Source organism: Pinus tabuliformis, chromosome 2_2, assembly GCF_031772625.1.
Source record: "Pinus tabuliformis cultivar Carrire ecotype Pingquan chromosome 2_2, CPIR1, whole genome shotgun sequence".
Taxonomy (NCBI): Eukaryota; Viridiplantae; Streptophyta; class Pinopsida; order Pinales; family Pinaceae; genus Pinus; species Pinus tabuliformis.
In genome coordinates, this window is record NC_142300.1 from 113636523 (window position 1) to 113655121 (window position 18599).

Sequence of the window (18599 nt, forward strand, 5' to 3'; positions counted from 1 at the left end):
ATCATCTCGGGTGTCAATGTAAAATCCACCCCGGCAAGGTTCACATGTCCATCATGCAAATGCAAAACAAATAAGCGAGCCAACTCCCTGTGATGCTGAATCTGAGAGATCCTCTCGCAAAACTCATAGCAAGACATATAACGGAAGCATGATACTGCCATTGGACAAGCCTACAAATCTGTCAAAGAGGTGGGCTCCTCTCTCTTATGATGACCGCCCTTTCCACCCTTGTGAGGCCTCCTCTGTACCTCAAACTCTGAAGCTGACGCATGGTCATCACTTTGCGCATAATTGGTTTCGGTTTCTGACATTGTTTTAGGAGCAAAGTGGCTGAAATATACTGTTGTTTCTGCTTTGTAAACTGCTGATTAGAATGCTGTTTCAAGGGGACAAGGAGCACGAGGGAAATGTCAGGGGAGGGATACTTTAAAGGGAAAACGGGAATAATAATAAAACAGGGAGTTTAGGGGAAGAATTATTGCATATACATCATTATACAATTTGATTTACAAGGATATTATGAGAGGTAGGGTTAGGGTGTAATATTTTGATTTCTTGGGAAGAGGGGTAGGGTTTAGGGCTCTTCACATATTTGGAAGGGAAATTTACATAGAATGATAAGGAATATGAAATGGGAGATAAAAAAAAAAAAAATGAGAACAATGGGATACCTCAAAACAGCATATAAAACCCTAGCAATTTGACAACTTCAAACCAAAATCACAATGGAGACTTTCACTTGCTAATGGAGACTTTTGCAAATACAATCATGACCTTCTTGAACTGTAGCAAGCAATAATTTTTTATGATGGAGGGCCTACCTTGCAAAATTTGGCAATTTGTGGTTCCTTGGCAAGTTTGCTGGCAGTTTTGGCAGAGAGAGTGCTGACGGGTCACGCGCCACACCCAACGGGTCGCGCGCCTTCAACGGGTCGCGTGCGTTATAACTTAACATTGGCACAGGGCGCCTGACGGGTCGCGCGCCTCCAACGGGTCGCGCGCCTGGTTCAACGAGCCGCGCGCCTTCCCAACTCACACAATTCACTCAAACACTCTTGGAAACAATTGCTCTATCACTTGAATGCACAATGAGGCTTGATGGAGGGATATTAGGGCTTTTATAGCCTTGTTTGAATTAATTTCATGTCATAACCCACTTTATAATGTTTTTTCATGACACTTTATAAACTTGACTTTTTTGGTTTCCTTTTGTCCTGAAATTGATTGAATTGACATTTTTCCTTGATAATTTTTGCAGGGATAGCTTATGAGGAATCTTGGCAAAGGGGACCAGAGCTCCATGCTGACTTTTCAAAGAATTTTGAATTTTTGCAATTTTTTACAAAAAATTGAGAAAATGACCTTGGGCTTTAAAAACAGGGTTTTTAAATCCAAGGTAAAAATTAGTTGTACAAGATGAAATCTTTTAAAGAAACACTTTGATAATCATTCCTCTGGCCTGTTGGGCACTTATTGACTTTAGAGACATGACCTTGAAAACAAACTGGACCTAAACCCTAGACCTAAGACTTTGACCTCAAGACAAGACAAACAACTTTGAAATATTTAATGACTGAAACAACTTGATCCAACAGTGCCAAGAGGGGAATAAAGACACCAGCTCCTCCATCAGGGTTATTGCATGCCTAATGGAATTCAATAAGATGACACTGATGAGACACCTACTTATGCAAATGCAAAGAGCTTTGATCGCTGATGGAGGGCTACTAGACCGACTCTAACACGCTCATCGATGTAAACCTCCTTCCCAGAAGATAATGTCTCCACATCTTCAATGCATGTATAATTGTTTCTAGCTCAAGATTATGCGTTGGATAGTTCTGCTCATGCTCATTCAATTTCCGTGACTCATAGCACACTACCTTTCCTTCTTGCATGAGAACTCCACCAATTCCCCTCTTGCAAGAATCTCTATACACTACAAACTCTGTGTCTGGATCAACAATCTTTAGCATTGGCGCATGTGTCAGCAACTACTTAAGTTGCTCAAAACTAGCTTCACATTCTTCTGTCCATTCAAACTTCTCACCCGTCCGCTACAATGATGTGATAGGATATGTAATGTGTGAGAAGTTCCTGATGAACCTCCTGTAATAACCTGCCAATCCCATGAATGATCTCACCTCATTTACATTCTTAGGAGCTTCCCATTCCATGATGGCCCTTATCTTTTCTAGATCTACTGTTATGCCTTACTTGGAGACAACATGTGTTAAGTAGTGTACCCTAGTCTGAAAGAAGTTGCACTAGCTAATCTTAGCATACAAGTGATGCTCTCTTATAAATATCAACATTGTTTCTAAATGTTCAGCATGTTCTTCCTCATTCTTAGAATATACCAGTATGTCATCAATGAATACAATAACACACTTATCCAAATATGGACACAATACATTATTCATAAAGCACATGAATCTAGCTAGAGCATTAGTTAAGCCAAATGGAACAACAAAAAACTCATAATTCCCATACTTGATCCTGAATGCAATCTTGAAGATATCCTCTTCATTGATCTGTACCTGATGGTATCCCAATCTCAAGTCGATCTTAGAGAACATTGTTGCTTCTTTTAGCTTATCAAACAAATCATCAATCCTAGGCAAGGGTACATGTTCTTGATAGTCACTTTATTCAGCTACCTGTAGTCAATGAACAATCTCAGAGTACCATCTTTCTTCTTGACGAACAACACTGGTGCGCCCCAAGGTGATACATTGGGTCTGATGTATCCTTTCTCCAACATTTCCTTTAGCTACAACTTCAACTCTACCAACTCAAGTGTGCTCATCATGTACAATGATTTTGATGCTAGAGTTTTCCCTGACACTAACTCAATAGAAAATTCTACCTCCCCGTGAGGTGGAAACTCTGAAATGTCCTCAAGGAATACATCCTAAAACTACTACAAAATTGGGTACCTACTTTACACATTTGCATCCTCAACATTCTTAACCATTTCACTAGAAATTTGTACTGCAAACATTACACAACCTTTTTTGTAACTAAGCTTAGCCTGCATAGCAATGACCATCCTCACTAATGTAGGATTCTTCTTTCCTTGCAAGGTCCTACTTTCCCCGCTATCATCCACACACTCAATGGCCTTGTCAAAGCAATCCACTTTGGTTCTATGAAGGTATAACCAATCCATACCCAAAATCATACTATACAAACCCACTAGAAATACATTCAAATGTGATGTTGTAGACATACCTTTTAATTCAAATGCGCAAGCTCTTACCCAATGGTGAACTCACTTATTTGTGCCTGTAGCCAACTGTACCAACCAATATTCTGCATGCACTTCTTTCTCAAACCACACTTATCCACCAGGTCAGGTTTAATATAACTATAGTTAGATCAAGGATCAATCAAAATAGAAACAACTTCATCACAAAGCTTATAATCCATCTCAATGATCGACGCCTGATGATCTGCCTACCTGTTTTCCACAGTTGCATAAATCCAAGAATGCTATGACCAAAATCACCAACTATATTCACCTCCTGAGCACTATAGATATGGGGTCAACCACCACTCTGATACTGGGGACAATCCCTCTTACAATGATCCTTACCACATATCCAACACTGCAACGGTTTCCTACCACCGCCTCTAGCTTGTTTCTCTCCATGTCCCTTCTCAACTGTATTAAATCTCTTGTAAGGAACTGCATTATCTTTCTCACTTGCATCTTGAGGTCTTCCTTGCTCTGGTGGTCATTTTCCTTTAGCTTCATAATTTCTTTTCAAGTCATGTTTTGTCTCAACTTTGCACTTCGACTGCTCATAACAATGCTTCAACTTTTGGATGGCCTCCTCCAACGATCTAGGTTCATAAAATTCAATCCAGTTTCTGTATGCAATTGGAAATCCACTGATGAAACTCTGGACCTTGGCCTTCTCCTCTCTGAGGTGTTAGCGCTTGAAATTTCACCTCAGGCTGAGAAAGGTAAACCTCAAGGCAACATCAAACCATTTAGCCTCGTAGCTAGCCCTACGGGGCAGGAGAAGGCTCTCTCCGGTCTATCTCGTAAAATCTTCAATGGATGAGATGACCAATAAGGTAACACTGATATTAGGCTAGTAAACTTATCAAAAGGGGTTTTTAATTAAATGACGGGGTTGTTCCGGGCTGCATGGGCAAAATCACAGCTTGAACAGAGAAATATAATGAACAACACAGATTATCGACTGAGGCAAGGTAGGCAAGAAATTTAACACCAAATCTAGATTTAAATGGGATGGCAAGACTAGTGAGGAGTTAAGGAGGGCAAACAATAACTTTGAATCCTCCTTAAACAGTAGAAAACATTAAATATTGAACAAACTTAAAAGCAGAGCATGGCAGGCATGAATTCTTACTTTAACACTTCATTTGTTCAATTAGAAATGATCATGAAGTGAAATGGAACATAACAGATCACATATGAAACACGAGAAAAACTTATGCTAAATTATCATACCACAGGAATCTCAGAAGTCAGAGCTGTGAAATTTCATTAAAAATCTCTGTCAAAAAACTGCACAATGAAGCTCTGTTACACACACCTCTCAGCACTCAGAACTCTCTCCTCCTTACCAAAAAAAATATTTTTATACATTAAATAAAACAAAAAACAAAAAAAAAACAACAGATCGACCCCCAAAATAGGGGCGCTGTTTCAACTAAAGGTATGAAGATAGCACAAAATCCTCCATTTGCTCTTAAAGATAGAAAGCCTTCCATTATTCCAGCGTGAAAACCGAAATAGGCAAACGATCCTTGACTGCCACTTTGCAACTGCTCTCAAATTTCTAGAGATACGCTCTGCTGCTTTACTAAAATACAGGTCAAACCGCCACATAATCAAATGCACGCATATCGCAATGACTGCCACCTAAGAAATGACCTCTGTATCGGTTGGAGTCTGTTTGCCAACAATAATGAAAGGTTTATTGGAGACATCGAAGAATGAAAGGTTTCAGTTTACTAGCACCAAAAATGCTTGGGGCTAACAAGAATGGAACATGGGACAGGCAGTAGCAATTTGAAAATCTTGCAAGTTATTTCTGGAGTCATAGAATGTCTTCTTGAATCACAGAATTTGCCTCTGATGTGAACGACCAAGTTTGTGTTGCTCCCATTCATGTGCTCCTCGAAGCACACGATCTCCGCAAGCCTCACAAACATATTGAGTCCATAAATCTCGTGCTTGTGCTTGCTCTGGATGCACTGAGTCGACTCTGATTTCGACAATTTCATCCGAGATTGCTGTACATGCACGCTCAGACAAAAAACCTTTTCACCAGGTCCACACTAGTGTTGACTACCATCTTTCCCCAAAGTTCATGCGATTCAGAGCAAAATGTTTCTAGAGCTGCTGTTGAATCAAGTTGATGAAGGTTCCAACCAAAGAATGTTTTCAGTCGATTGAGTCATCGTTTTTGTCTGCGTACAAGTTTGCAAGTATTTGCTTTCATTCTTTCAATGGCAGCATCTAAGAGGATATTGTAGCTTCCCTTATCTGTCTTTGCTATTTCTTGGCTACTAGCTTCTGAAGCAGCAAGATTGTCTGTATCATAATTATCTGCCAAAATATCTGCACTTTGCCCACTTCTTGTGACCTCTTCACCGGCAAAGAGAGCCAACTTACTACCTGGGGGAAAAGCACTGAAAAATTCCTTGAATTCACGCACACCAATAGCTTGCTGCAATCCATGTGTATAATCTGCCTTAGGATTGTAAAATACAGAAACTTCTTCCAGCAAACCAGCTTCAATCATAGAATCCACTCTATGCTCAACATATTTGTCCAGTACAGTCAATGAGGCATCCACCCCCAAAAAGCAGCGATCATATCTGAAAGAATCAACTCTACCCCACTTCTGCCCTTTGATTTTTCCCCTAGGAAAAGTTTACTAGGAAGAATTCCAGTCATCTTAAAGATGTCGAGGTACCGATTTATCTTATCTTGTCTTGGATATCTCATCCTTGATTTTGCGTATTCCGAATGCAGGCCACCACGATCAGATGAAGGCAACCAAGTGCCTTGAAGTTGCTTCAAGGCTTCACCTGAAGATGTCACATCCTCAAAGTCAACAAAATCAACAGGCACTCCACCTTTGGTCTACATCTTCAGCATTTTGAAACCCCGAAACCTTGAAAGCACCTGACGCAATTCATCTTCAGTGCAAGTTGGACCTAAGTTAGTAACAAACAGAGTTGGGCAAGGTGGATTGTCCCCTGGTCCACGAGGTTGTTCCTTAGCTGCGCCAGATTTCCCACCTTCACCAGCCAGCGAAGCCCCCATTGCTCCACCACTCTGCACAATGTCGCTTGAACCTGGCATTTTCATAGTCTCACCCAACCCATCGTCATCAAATATCGCCGGCACACCAACTGGTCCACTAATTCTTTTATCATAAAGTCCATTGCCTCCATCATCTGTTCCCGATCTTGTTATTCGAGAATTTGCTCTTGCAAGCTCAATGTGAAGAGTTGCTCCTGTCTCGGGATCAAATCTCACTCCATTAAGAGCATCCTTTGCAGCTAATGCAAGTTGTTGGTGAGAAAATACAACAAATGCAACGATCTGATGTTATTATCCACATGGACCACTGGTAGCTTTCTTCAGACCTCCACAATCACCCTCTCAGAGCCCGCAAGATCAACAAAGCTTAGCTTTCCCTTGATTTGGACCCGAGCTTGAAGGTTTGTGTGTGATATTCATCTGCGTTCCAGAAGTGTGTCGCCTTTCTATCCCTTTACATACAATAGCTTCCAGCAATCCATTGTCACAATGGTCAACCATAGAGTTCACTGTGGCATGGGTACTGCACGCACTCCTTGCTTGCAATACAGCATTACTGAGATACTGATATCTTTGCTCTAGTGTCAACATTTCACCACCTGTAACATAATTAAGTGTAACACCCACTAGATCCATAGCTGAATACGCAGCATGTTGCAGCCACTAAATCTCTCTTGGACGAAGCATTCGGTTAAGAAATAATTCCTCCAGGGACTCTGCTCTCATACATAAAACTTGAAGAATGACATCATGTATCGTGTTGTCATATAGCCATGTCTCGATTAGAATATGTCTCAGTTGTACTAAATTTTAATCGATTTTACTCATAACACTTGTGCGCATAAGTTCGAAGATCTTTGATGTTATCTGCCATTTGCAATACTTGATTTCCCTCCAATTGAAGCTACTCTAGAGTTAATGGGTGTTTTTGTAGGAAGAAGAGATGATAGCCTAAGTTGACACTGACCATGCATAAGCCCCAATATCCAAATAAACTGAAGATGCCCTCTTTGTTGAGACTAATGATATTTGCACCCCTCTGATTTGAAATGAGGTAATGATTTAATCCACACAACAGAACTGCTTGATAAACTGTGAGAATTGCACATCCAAAGAAGCCACAGTATTGGGAATGAATATTGATTATTGATGTCACAATGGCCACTGCTGCAAGAGTGAAAAAGAAATTCCCTGTTGTACACCATATTCCCCAACATGGACACCGAATCAATGTTGCGTGACTGTTTTGAAACTAATGCATTGCAACTGCAAAAGATCCAACCCCGCGATCCATTAATCCTGTACCATACGTTTCTGTCTTAGCAAATCACCTGGGAAATATTTGTCACCAGCATCATTGCAAATCGATATGATGAGAGGCTTTTTCTTTGTCTGCTTGCAGGGATAGGAGCTTGAAGTCACTGCTGCCTTTTGAAGAGCTGGAGATAAATTACATAATCTAAAACAACACATTTAATGATTTCTTCTTCAAAACAGGGTTTTGAAGAAGAATCAATCTCTGACATGAGACGGAGTCTAACATCGGCTCCACTTGGGATGGCAGCTGCCGCTCCGTGGAGGTGCCAAGAACCGCAGAACTTTGGGAGAGCAGACAGTGCCTCATCCATTGGGCAATGGAGTCATCATCGACACAACTCTTGACTTAATTTTCAAACTGAAACTAAACTTAAACAATCTTCAAGAAAACTAAAACAAGATGCTACCCTTATGGCTGCTTATTTATTTACAAAGCTACCCTACTTTGCTGTACAAACACTAGATCAGGTAATACTAAAATGCCAGATTAACCATTCAAGTAAACCTGAGAATGATGCCGCTCGAGAATGCTTCCACGAGGTCACTGATGTAATTGCTGGCAACCTTTCATACACGCACTGAGCCTGGTTATGTACAAGACAGTCTGATCTATCAATTAGACTGAAAAATGTGTCCATGTATGTTGCCACTGGATCGCGGAAGCCGGACTCTGTTGGCTGCCCCAATTCTGCAATGCATACTTCCAGCTGCACATTGTCAATGTAAACATCTATAGGCAAGTCTGTGATATCTTGTTTCGAATGAGGAAGGATTTCCAAGAACTTTTTAGGGTCTTGGAAATCATATGACTGAATTTGCTCATCTAGTTCTTGAATCTCCTTTTCGATTCTTTCAATAATTAACTCATAGCCACTAGTTTTGAAGACCTTCAAAGATTTCAAGCATTGAAGCAAGGCACTGAAAACATCTTCATCAAATTCAGTATCTGCTAACCTCTTTCTTATTTCTTCTACAGCTTCACACAGGGTAGGGTTTGCCACATACCCTTCCATTGCATGAATGGATCAGCGAGCGTTGGAATGTCTGGATCGAATTGGAGTCGCCAGGTGAATGGTTCAGCCTGCATGAGTGTCTGACCGCTATCCACAATCAGCATCAGATCTGCACCTTGATTTCATGTACTGGGACAAGACAAGAATGTTCTTCCCCAGTATGGTCGCCAGTATGTTAGCGCTTGAAATTTCACCTCAGGCTGAGAAAGGTAAACCTCAAGGCAACATCAAACCATTTAGCCTCGTAGCTAGCCCTACGGGGTAGGAGAAGGCTCTCTACGGTCTATCTCGTAAAATCTTCAATGGATGAGATGACCAATAAGGTAACACTGATATTAGGCTAGTAAACTGATCAAAAGGGGTTTTTAATTAAATGACGGGGTTGTTCCGGGCTGCATGGGCAAAATCACAGCTTGAACAGAGAAATATAATGAACAACACAGATTATCGACTGAGGCAAGGTAGGCAAGAAATTTAACACCAAATCTAGATTTAAATGGGATGGCAAGACTGGTGAGGAGTTAAGGAGGGCAAACAATAACTTTGAATCCTCCTTAAACAGTAGAAAACATTAAATATTGAACAAACTTAAAAGCAGAGCATGGCAGGCATGAATTCTTACTTTAACACTTCATTTGTTCAATTAGAAATGATCATGAAGTGAAATGGAACATAACAGATCACATATGAAACACGAGAAAAACTTATGCTAAATTATCATACCACAGGAATCTCAGAAGTCAGAGCTGTGAAATTTCATTAAAAATCTCTGTCAAAAAACTGCACAATGAAGCTCTGTTACACACACCTCTCAGCACTCAGAAATCTCTCCTCCTTACCAAAAAAAATATTTTTATACATTAAATAAAACTAAAAACAAAAAAAAACAACAGATCGACCCCCAAAATAGGGGCGTTGTTTCAACTAAAGGTATGAAGATAGCACAAAATCCTCCATTTGCTCTTAAAGATAGAAAGCCTTCCATTATTCCAGCGTGAAAACCGAAATAGGCAAACGATCCTTGACTGCCACTTTGCAACTGCTCTCAAATTTCTGGAGATACGCTCTGCTGCTTTACTAAAATACGGGTCAAACCGCCACATAATCAAATGCGCGCATATCGCAATGACTGCCACCTAAGAAATGACCTCTGTATCGGTTGGAGTCTGTTTGCCAACAATAATGAAAGGTTTATTGGAGACATCAAAGAATGAAAGGTTTCAGTTTACTAGCACCAAAAATGCTTGGGGCTAACAAGAATGGAACATGGGACAGGCAGTAGCAATTTGAAAATCTTGCAAGTTATTTCTGGAGTCGTAGAATGTCTTCTTGAATCGCAGAATTTGCCTCTGATGTGAATGACCAAGTTTGTGTTGCTCCCATTCATGTGCTCCTCGAAGCACACGATCTCCGCAAGCCTCACAAACATATTGAGTCCATAAATCTCGTGCTTGTGCTTGCTCTGGATGCACTGAGTCGACTCTGATTTCGATAATTTCATCTGAGATTGCTGTACATGCATGCTCAGACAAAAAACCTTTTCACCAGGTCCACACTAGTGTTGACTACCATCTTTCCCCAAAGTTCATGTGATTCAGAGCCAAATGTTTCTAGAGCTGTTGTTGAATCAAGTTGATGAAGGTTCCAACCAAAGAATGTTTTCAGTCGATTGAGTCGTCTTTTTTGTCTGCGTACAAGTTTGCAAGTATTTGCTTTCATTCTTTCAATGGCAGCATCTAAGAGGATATTGTAGCTTCCCTTATCTGTCTTTGCTATTTCTTGGCTACTAGCTTCTGAAGCAGCAAGATTGTCTGTGTCATAATTATCTGCCAAAATATCTGCACTTTTCCCACTTCTTGTGACCTCTTCACCGGCAAAGAGAGCCAACTTACTACCTGGGGGAAAAGCACCGAAAAATTCCCTGAATTCACGCATACCAATAGCTTGCTGCAATCCATGTGTATAATCTGCCTTAGGATTGTAAAATACAGAAACTTCTTCCAGCAAACCAGCTTCAATCATAGAATCCACTCTATGCTCAACATATTTGTCCAGTACAGTCAATGAGGCATCCACCCCCAAAAAGCAGCGATCATATCTGAAAGAATCAGCTCTACCCCACTTCTTCCCTTTGCTTTTTCCCCTAGGAAAAGTTTACTAGGAAGAATTCCAGTCATCTTAAAGATGTCGAGGTATCAATTTATCTTATCTTGTCTTGGATATCTCATCCTTGATTTTGCGTATTCCGAATGCAGGCCACCACAATCAGATGAGGGCAACCAAGTGCCTTGAAGTTACTTCAAGGCTTCACCTGAAGATGTCACATCCTCAAAGTCAACAAAAGCAACAGGCACTCCACCTTTGGTCTGCATCTTCAGCATTTTGAAACCCCGAAACCTTGAAAGAACCTGACGCAATTCATCTTCAGTGCAAGTTGGACCTAAGTTAGTAACAAACAAAGTTGGGCAAGGTGGATTGTCCCCTGGTCAACGAGGTTGTTCCTTAGCTGCGCTAGATTTCCCACCTTCACCAGCCAGCGAAGCCCCCATTGCTCCACCACTCTGCACAATGTCGCTTGAACGTGGCATTTTCATAGTTTCACCCAACCCATCGTCATCAAATATCGCCGACACATCAACTGGTCCACTAATTCTTTTATCATAAAGTCCATTGCCTCCATCATCTGTTCCCGATATTTCTATTCGAGAATTTGCTCTTGCAAGCTCAATGTGAAGAGTTGCTCCTGTCTCGGGATCAAATCTCACTCCATTAAGAGCATCCTTTGTAGCTAATGCAAGTTGTTGGTGAGAAAATACAGCAAATGCAATGATCTGATGTTATTATCCACATGGACCACTAGTAGCTTTCTTCAGACCTCCACAATCACCCTCTCAGAGCCCACAAGATCAACAAAGCTTAGCTTTCCCTTGATTTGGACCCGAGCTTGAAGGTTTGTGTGTGATATTCATCTGCGTTCCAGAAGTGTGTCGTCTTTCTATCCCTTTACATACAATAGCTTCCAGCAATCCATTGTCACAATGGTCAACCATAGAGTTCACTGTGGCATGGGTACTGCACGCACTCCTTGCTTGCAATACAGCATTACTGAGATACTGATATCTTTGCTCTAGTGTCAACATTTCACCACCTGTAACATAATTAAGTGTAACACCCACTAGATCCATAGCTGAATACGCAGCATGTTGTAGCCACTAAATTTCTCTTGGACGAAGCATTCGGTTAAGAAATAATTCCTCCAGGGACTCTGCTCTTATACATAAAACTTGAAGAATGACATCATGTATCGTGTTGTCATATAGCCATGTCTCCATTAGAATATGTCTCAGTTGTATTGAATGTTAATCGATTTTACTCATAACACCTGTGCGCATAAGTTCGAAGATCTTTGATGTTATCTGCCATTTGCAATACTTGATTTCCCTCCAATTGAAGCTACTCTAGAGTTAATGGGTGTTTTTGTAGGAAGAAGAGATGATAGCCTAAGTTGACACTGACCAGGCATAAGCCCCAATATCCAAATAAACTGAAGATGCCCTCTTTGTTGAGACTAATGATATTTGCACCCCTCTGATTTGAAATGAGGTAATGATTTAATCCACACAAAAGGATTGCTTGATAAACTGTGAGAATTGCACATCCAAAGAAGCCACAGTATTGGGAATGAATATTGATTATTTATGTCACAATGGCCACTGCTGCAAGAGTGAAAAAGAAATTCCCTGTTGTACACCATATTCCCCAACATGGACACCGAATCAATGTTGCGTGACTATTTTGAAACTAATGCATTGCAACTGCAAAAGATCCAACCCCGCGATCCATTAATCCTGTACCATACGTTTCTGTCTTAGCAAATCACCTGGGAAATATTTGTCACCAGCATCATTGCAAATCGATATGATGAGAGGCTTTTTCTTTGTCTGCTTGCAGGGATAGGAGCTTGAAGTGACTGCTGCTTTTTGAAGAGCTGGAGATAAATTACATAATCTAAAACAACACATTTAATGATTTCTTCTTCAAAACAGGGTTTTGAAGAAGAATCAATCTCTGACATGAGACGGATTCTAACATGAGGTAAGGAAAATATCTCAATAGCTCCAAAAATCTACTAGTATACTCCTCATTTGTCATAGAACCATCCGCAACTCATAAAAATCCTTAGCTCTATCATCATAATACCTCTCAGACAAGTACTTCTTCTTGAAGAGACTTTCAAACACATGCCAAGTCAAATCTTCCTCATGTATTTCCTCAACATTCTTAACGTCTTCCCACCAAATATTTGTTTTACCTTTGAGACTAAAAAGGGATATCCTTGCTTTCATGGTTTCTAAGTAATCATGCGATCTAAATAATTTCCTCATGCCAAGTAACCAAGCCTCTGCATCTTGTGATTTATTCATCTCTCCATCAAATGTAGGTGGCTTTGCCTTCTTGAACTCATCCGGAAAGTATCCCCTATCATTCCTCCTATACGGATGATAATGATGATGACCACAGTGTCTATCAGAACCAGAGCTAGAGTAATACCTGTGTCTATCACCCCTCCTATCCGGAGTGTCCAAGATCCTACCATATTTGATAGTGTCATATCTATCTGACCTATTTCTACTATGATACCTGAGGCCATATGCCCCATTAGTTCCATCTTCATGTCCATGGTTGATCTGAAGAGGTCCCTGTCGCTGCAAATATGACAAACTTTGAAGTAATATTGCATTCACCTCTGCTTGTTTCTCTTATGCCTGCATGATTTTGTCGTTGTCTACTTTGCAACTCCTTATTTCTTCCTTCAGGCTTCTCAATGTGTCTGCTAAGTCATAAGAGTGCTCCACACCACACTGCCCATCTGATGCATATGGATATTCTATGTAGTCTACCACATTGCTAACCATCTGATCTCTTTCCTACAAGGAATACTATGTCAGCTAAACCAAATCACCATAAATCAACATACCTTAGCATAACTTGGGGAGAATACATTGTTTGCAATGTTATGAAACAAGCTCACAAAAGATAGACACAATAGATCAACGCCTTATAAAATAGCCACTTCGAGGGGGCAACCTCCTTTACATTACACAAATGAACAATTCTTGAATGATACAAATGACAAGACCTCATTTCCATATATAGGAGTCTAAGGGGTCATAATGTAATCAGAGCCAACATAAAAATAATAATGTAAGGGCACAACAATATAATAAGGTGGTTGCACTAATAACAATAAGGGGTTACACTAGTAGTATAGGGACCTAACATGCCCCTCTCCTTTAGAAATTATTGTCCTCAATGCTTGAGTAGTTCTGGATGGTTCTGTATAAAATTCTCATCCTCCCATTTGGAATCTTCAGCAGGTAAGTTCTTCCACTTTATGAGATACTTTGAAATTGATCGATTTCATAGTTGTCAGGTTCTTGTTTCTGTGACTGCTTCAAGTTCCAATATGATTTTTCCTTCCTCGTAAAGTTCTGACAGTATTGTTTGAACTGGGAGCTTGTCAATTATAAAATTCTTTAAGCATGAAACATGGAAAACTAGGGGCACTCAAGAAGATGAAGGAAGCTCCAATTTGTGTGCCATAGTACCAATCTTTTGTAACACCTTGTACGAACCAAAATACTTTGGTGATAATTTATTGTCCTTATTAGCTTGCTTGAGGGACATTTGTTTGTATGTTTGTAGTCGTAGAAATACCCAGTCAGCTACATCAAAACTTTTTTCACTGTGATGTGGATCTACTTGTTGTTTCATTCTATTCTTCACCAAAGTGCGGTTATCCTTTAAAAGTTGGAGAACTTGTTGTTGATGCTCGATGTGTCTTTCACTCCTTGAACCTTTTTCTTCTTGATATGTCCTTCTATATTGATAGTTTGAGTGGTAATTCCTACCAATGCATTACAAGATATGGTCGGATTCATTTCTTGATGCTCGATGTCATCTTTCACTTCTTGAACCTTTTTCTTCTTGATATTTCCTTCTATCTTGAGAGTTTGGGGAGTGGTAATTCTTGCCAATTCTTTACAAGATATGATTGGATTCATTTCTTCTTTCTCTAGGGTTGGTTCCTGGTGTATATCCTCTTCTTTTGATGTTTCTTGATCATTTTCTTCCTCCTCTTCACAATCTATGTAAAATAATTTCTTCTCAGCACACATATGACCCTTAGTGTATTTTCTATCACAAATGTAACAAAACCTCTTTTCTCTTTTTCCTTCCAATTATTGTGGTGTAAACCTTGTAGGTTGTGGAAGGCTAGGAGAAAAAACACTTCCATATTTATAGTTGTGAGTGGTAGGATTCCTTGTTTCCATAATTCCACTTTCAACTTTTCTTGCCAACTTGAATTCCTTCTCCAATGAATTAGGTTCCCGAAGACGAACCTCATGTTGAATGTTATCCTTTAAAATCCCTATGAAGACATCAACCCTTTTCTTCTCTAGAATATCATTTACCCTTATATTCAATTTTTGGAAGTCCTCAATGTGATCTGCCATTGAACCCTTTTGTTTGAGATTTATTCATTTTCTAAAGAAAGTGTTACTCTTTGTATCCTCATAATGTGTTATCATTTCTTCCGTGAAAATTGACCAAGAGACAAGTGATTTACGAGAGAAAATCCCTTTATACCATAAAAATTGATTCGGTTCTAAATATAAAGATGAAATATGTACCTTTTGTAACAGTTGCACTTCATGTAGATAAAAATATTGCTTCATCTGTAGTATCCAACTTACCGGATCCTTGCCATCAAACTTCCTCAAATAGAAAAAACTTTTTGAATGATAGGCCCTAAACTGAGGCTTCTCCCTCAGGCTTTACCATGTATCCCACCAAAACTGGTCAAGGGATTCCTAGGCCTTTGGGAATGAACCTTGAGACCACCTCTGCCCCCATATTCCGAAATCCATCTGGAAATTCCAAAGCCCAAAAAATTAAATAAACATCCCAACATACCATGGCATGTGGAAAAAGGCTAGGCTACACTGAAATCCACTGTCATAACCCAGCAAGACCATGCCACCGAAAACAAGAGAAACATCCACCAACATGCACATCTAAACGAGCTAGGAAATCACACATGAAAAAGGTTACCGGCAAGTATTCCTGTTGAAGCTGCTTGATCTTGATTTCCTTTCCTTGATCCTTGCTTTATTTTTCTTTCCTTGCTCCAAACTAGAGTGCTCAAGAACACTCTGTGACCAAGAGAGAGAGAGAGAGAGAGAATAATGAGAGAGCTCCAAACTTGAATTGCAAAAGCCATGAATTGATCCTCAGAAGCCTTTGTATGCACGAGGCCTCTATGTTCTTCATTTTCCATTACTTTTCTTCATTTTCCTCCTCACATTCAACTTGTGACCTTTCACCTTACTTTTCTCCTAATTTCCTTTATTTTCATAAATAAATGTGTCAAAATGCCTTTTTTCCTTTTAATGCCTTTGCCTTATCCTTTTCCAATTTTCCTTAGCCAAAACACACATCCAGTGATTCCTACTAGGTTATATTTACCCAAAATTTAGCTTGGAATAAGTGTCCCTTACCTGTGGTCTTATTTTGCCTTTATTAACTTTTATTACATGAGCTTTTCACCAGGGGTATTACAAGAAGAGTCAATAAGAGGAAAGGAATCCCTAGAGGGTTGTACTAAGAAAAAAAACAACAACTAGAAGATTTATTGCAGGCATACAAGGATGTGTTTCGATATCCTAAAGGGTTACCACCTAAGAGGGAAGTGGACCACAAGATCCAACTATTGTCGAACTCCCCATCACCAAACATTAGGTTGTACATGAAATATGTTATAGAAGCAAGTGAGTTGAAGAAACAATTGCAACAACTACTAAAAAACGGTGCTATTCCACTAATTACATCACCATGTGGGTCACCCTTCATCATTGTGCCAAAGAAGGATGGGACTTGATGTATGTGTATAGATGAAAGGTCAATGAACAAAATCACACTCAAGAACAAGTACCCCCTGCCTAGGATAGATGATTTAATAGATCAGTTCCAACAAGTAAAATACTTCACCAAGTTGGACTTCAAGTTTGGATATCACCAGGTTCGAGTCAAATAAGAAGATACCTAGAAGACCACCTTCAAAACAAGGCAAGGTTTGTATGAGTGGTTAATCATGCCATTTTCCCTATGTAATGCACCAACTACATTTATGAGATCAATGAATGATGTAATGCACCCTTTTATAGATTCATTTGTTATTGTCTATTTGGATGATATATTGGTATACAATGCTACCTAGGAGGAGCACATGCCACATTTGACGCAAGTGCTTGAGATATTAAAGAGGCACCAATTGCTAGAAAATCTCAAGAAGTGTGAGATTGCAAAACAATCTTTGGTGTATCTAGGGTACGTGATAGGTGGAGGAGAGCTGAAGATAAATCCTACTAAGATGGAGGGCATCATTACATGGTCGGTGCCTACTAATGATTATGAGGTTAGGATTTTCATTGGGTAATTATTGTACCTGATGACATTGATCTCCTAATTTTCAGAAGTAGCAACACCGCTCCACTCTATAACAATAAGTGGCAAGGGTTTCCATTAGGGAAAGGGTCAACATAGGGATTTCAAGGAGCTAAAGAACAATATTAGTGAAGCGCAAGTTCTGCAATTACCAAACTTGTAGAAACCCTTTGAAATGGAGACAGATGTGGGTGGGTACGATATGGGGGAAGGCTTGATGCAGGGAGGAAGTCTTATATGCTATTATTCTAAATTATTTCATGGGGAAGTTCTTCAGTGCTCTAACTACAACAAGGAGCTATATTCCCTAGTGCAAGCTCTAAAAGGAAGTACTATCTAATGGGAAAGGAGACAATGATCCACATAGATCACTAGCCACTACAATACTTGTAGGCCCATAATAAGCTACAACATACCAGGATTTATAAGTGGATGGGGTTTCTACAACAATTTCATTTAGTGATAAAGGATAAGAAGGGAAGCCAAAACAAGTTGGTTGACATGATTTCAAGGCCACTCACATCAAAGATCACAACTTCGGGGACTCTTATGCACATGTAACCATTCACTCATAATGCATATAGAGAGGCATATTCAGAGGATGAGGATTTCAGGGATGTGTTTCAATAGTTGCAGAGTTAGAGTCATGCACATGATGGCAATAACACTATTGACTACCATCTCCATGACAAGTTACTCTATAGGTTTGATAAGATATGTATTCCTAAATATGAGTGATTGCAGCTAATTAGAGGGGTTCACACCTCGAAGGTTTAAGGGAACTTTGGTGTAGGGAATACCATGGCCAAATTGCAGAGGTATGCATATTGTCCCAAAATGAAAGAGAAAGTAGCTAGGTACGTAAGAGGATGCATGATTTGTTGTACCAACAACACCAGTAATAGGAAATTGGGTTTATATCATCCCTAACCTATACCTACTCGTCCTTGGGAAAGCATTTCTATGGATTTTGTCGGAGGTTTACCGACATCCAAGAAGGGACATGACTACCTATTCGTGGTAGTTGACAGGTTCAACAAGAAGTGCGTTATGATGCTTTGTAAGAAGACCATCAGTGGAAAAGAAGTAGGAAACTTATTCTTTCGAAAGGTCTACTTGCACTTTGAGATACCAAGGAGCATCGTTTCAAATAAGGAAAAAAATTTCTCAATGCATTCTAAACTGCATTGTGGGAGAAGATAGACATAAAGCTCAAGAACTAGGATTAAAATCTGGTATATACAACATTCTTACAATACAACAATCCACACTTCTATAGGAAAGTCCCCATTTGATACCTATTTTGGATATTTGTCGACTTCACCTTTGGATGTTGCATATGGGTAGCAAGGAGGAATGAGGGAAAATATTACAAGAGGTGCCTTAAGGGCTGAAAAATTTATAGAGATGATTAGGCAAATCCATATACAAGTACAAGAGACACTTCA

At 39.8% G+C, this 18599-nt stretch overlaps 1 protein-coding gene and 2 pseudogenes across 1 annotated transcript; all 3 read right to left on the bottom strand.

The window, feature by feature from the left end:
- Positions 1-5098: 5098 nt before the first annotated feature.
- Positions 5099-5992, bottom strand: LOC149191621 (tRNA dimethylallyltransferase 2 pseudogene; annotated as a pseudogene).
- Positions 5709-6949, bottom strand: LOC149191622 (uncharacterized). Its single transcript, XM_089406722.1, has 2 exons — positions 6776-6949; positions 5709-6595 (listed from the first exon to the last, which is right to left on the bottom strand). Exons 1-2 carry the CDS (start codon positions 6947-6949, stop codon positions 6131-6133), a joined length of 639 nt encoding a protein of 212 aa, XP_089262848.1. The 3' UTR covers positions 5709-6130.
- A 2944-nt stretch (positions 6950-9893) lies between these two features.
- Positions 9894-11828, bottom strand: LOC149191623 (uncharacterized; annotated as a pseudogene).
- Between the last annotated feature and the right edge of the window lie 6771 nt (positions 11829-18599).

Bases quoted from the DNA above. Each gene is read 5' to 3' on its own strand.
- LOC149191622 (XM_089406722.1), bottom strand. From the start codon at position 6,949: ATGGATCTAGTGGGTGTTACACTTAATTATGTTACAGGTGGTGAAATG. The intron at 6,596-6,775 runs GTATGTAAAGGG...TAATAACATCAG, and splicing joins ATGGATTGCTGGAAGCTATT to ATCGTTGCATTTGTTGTATT.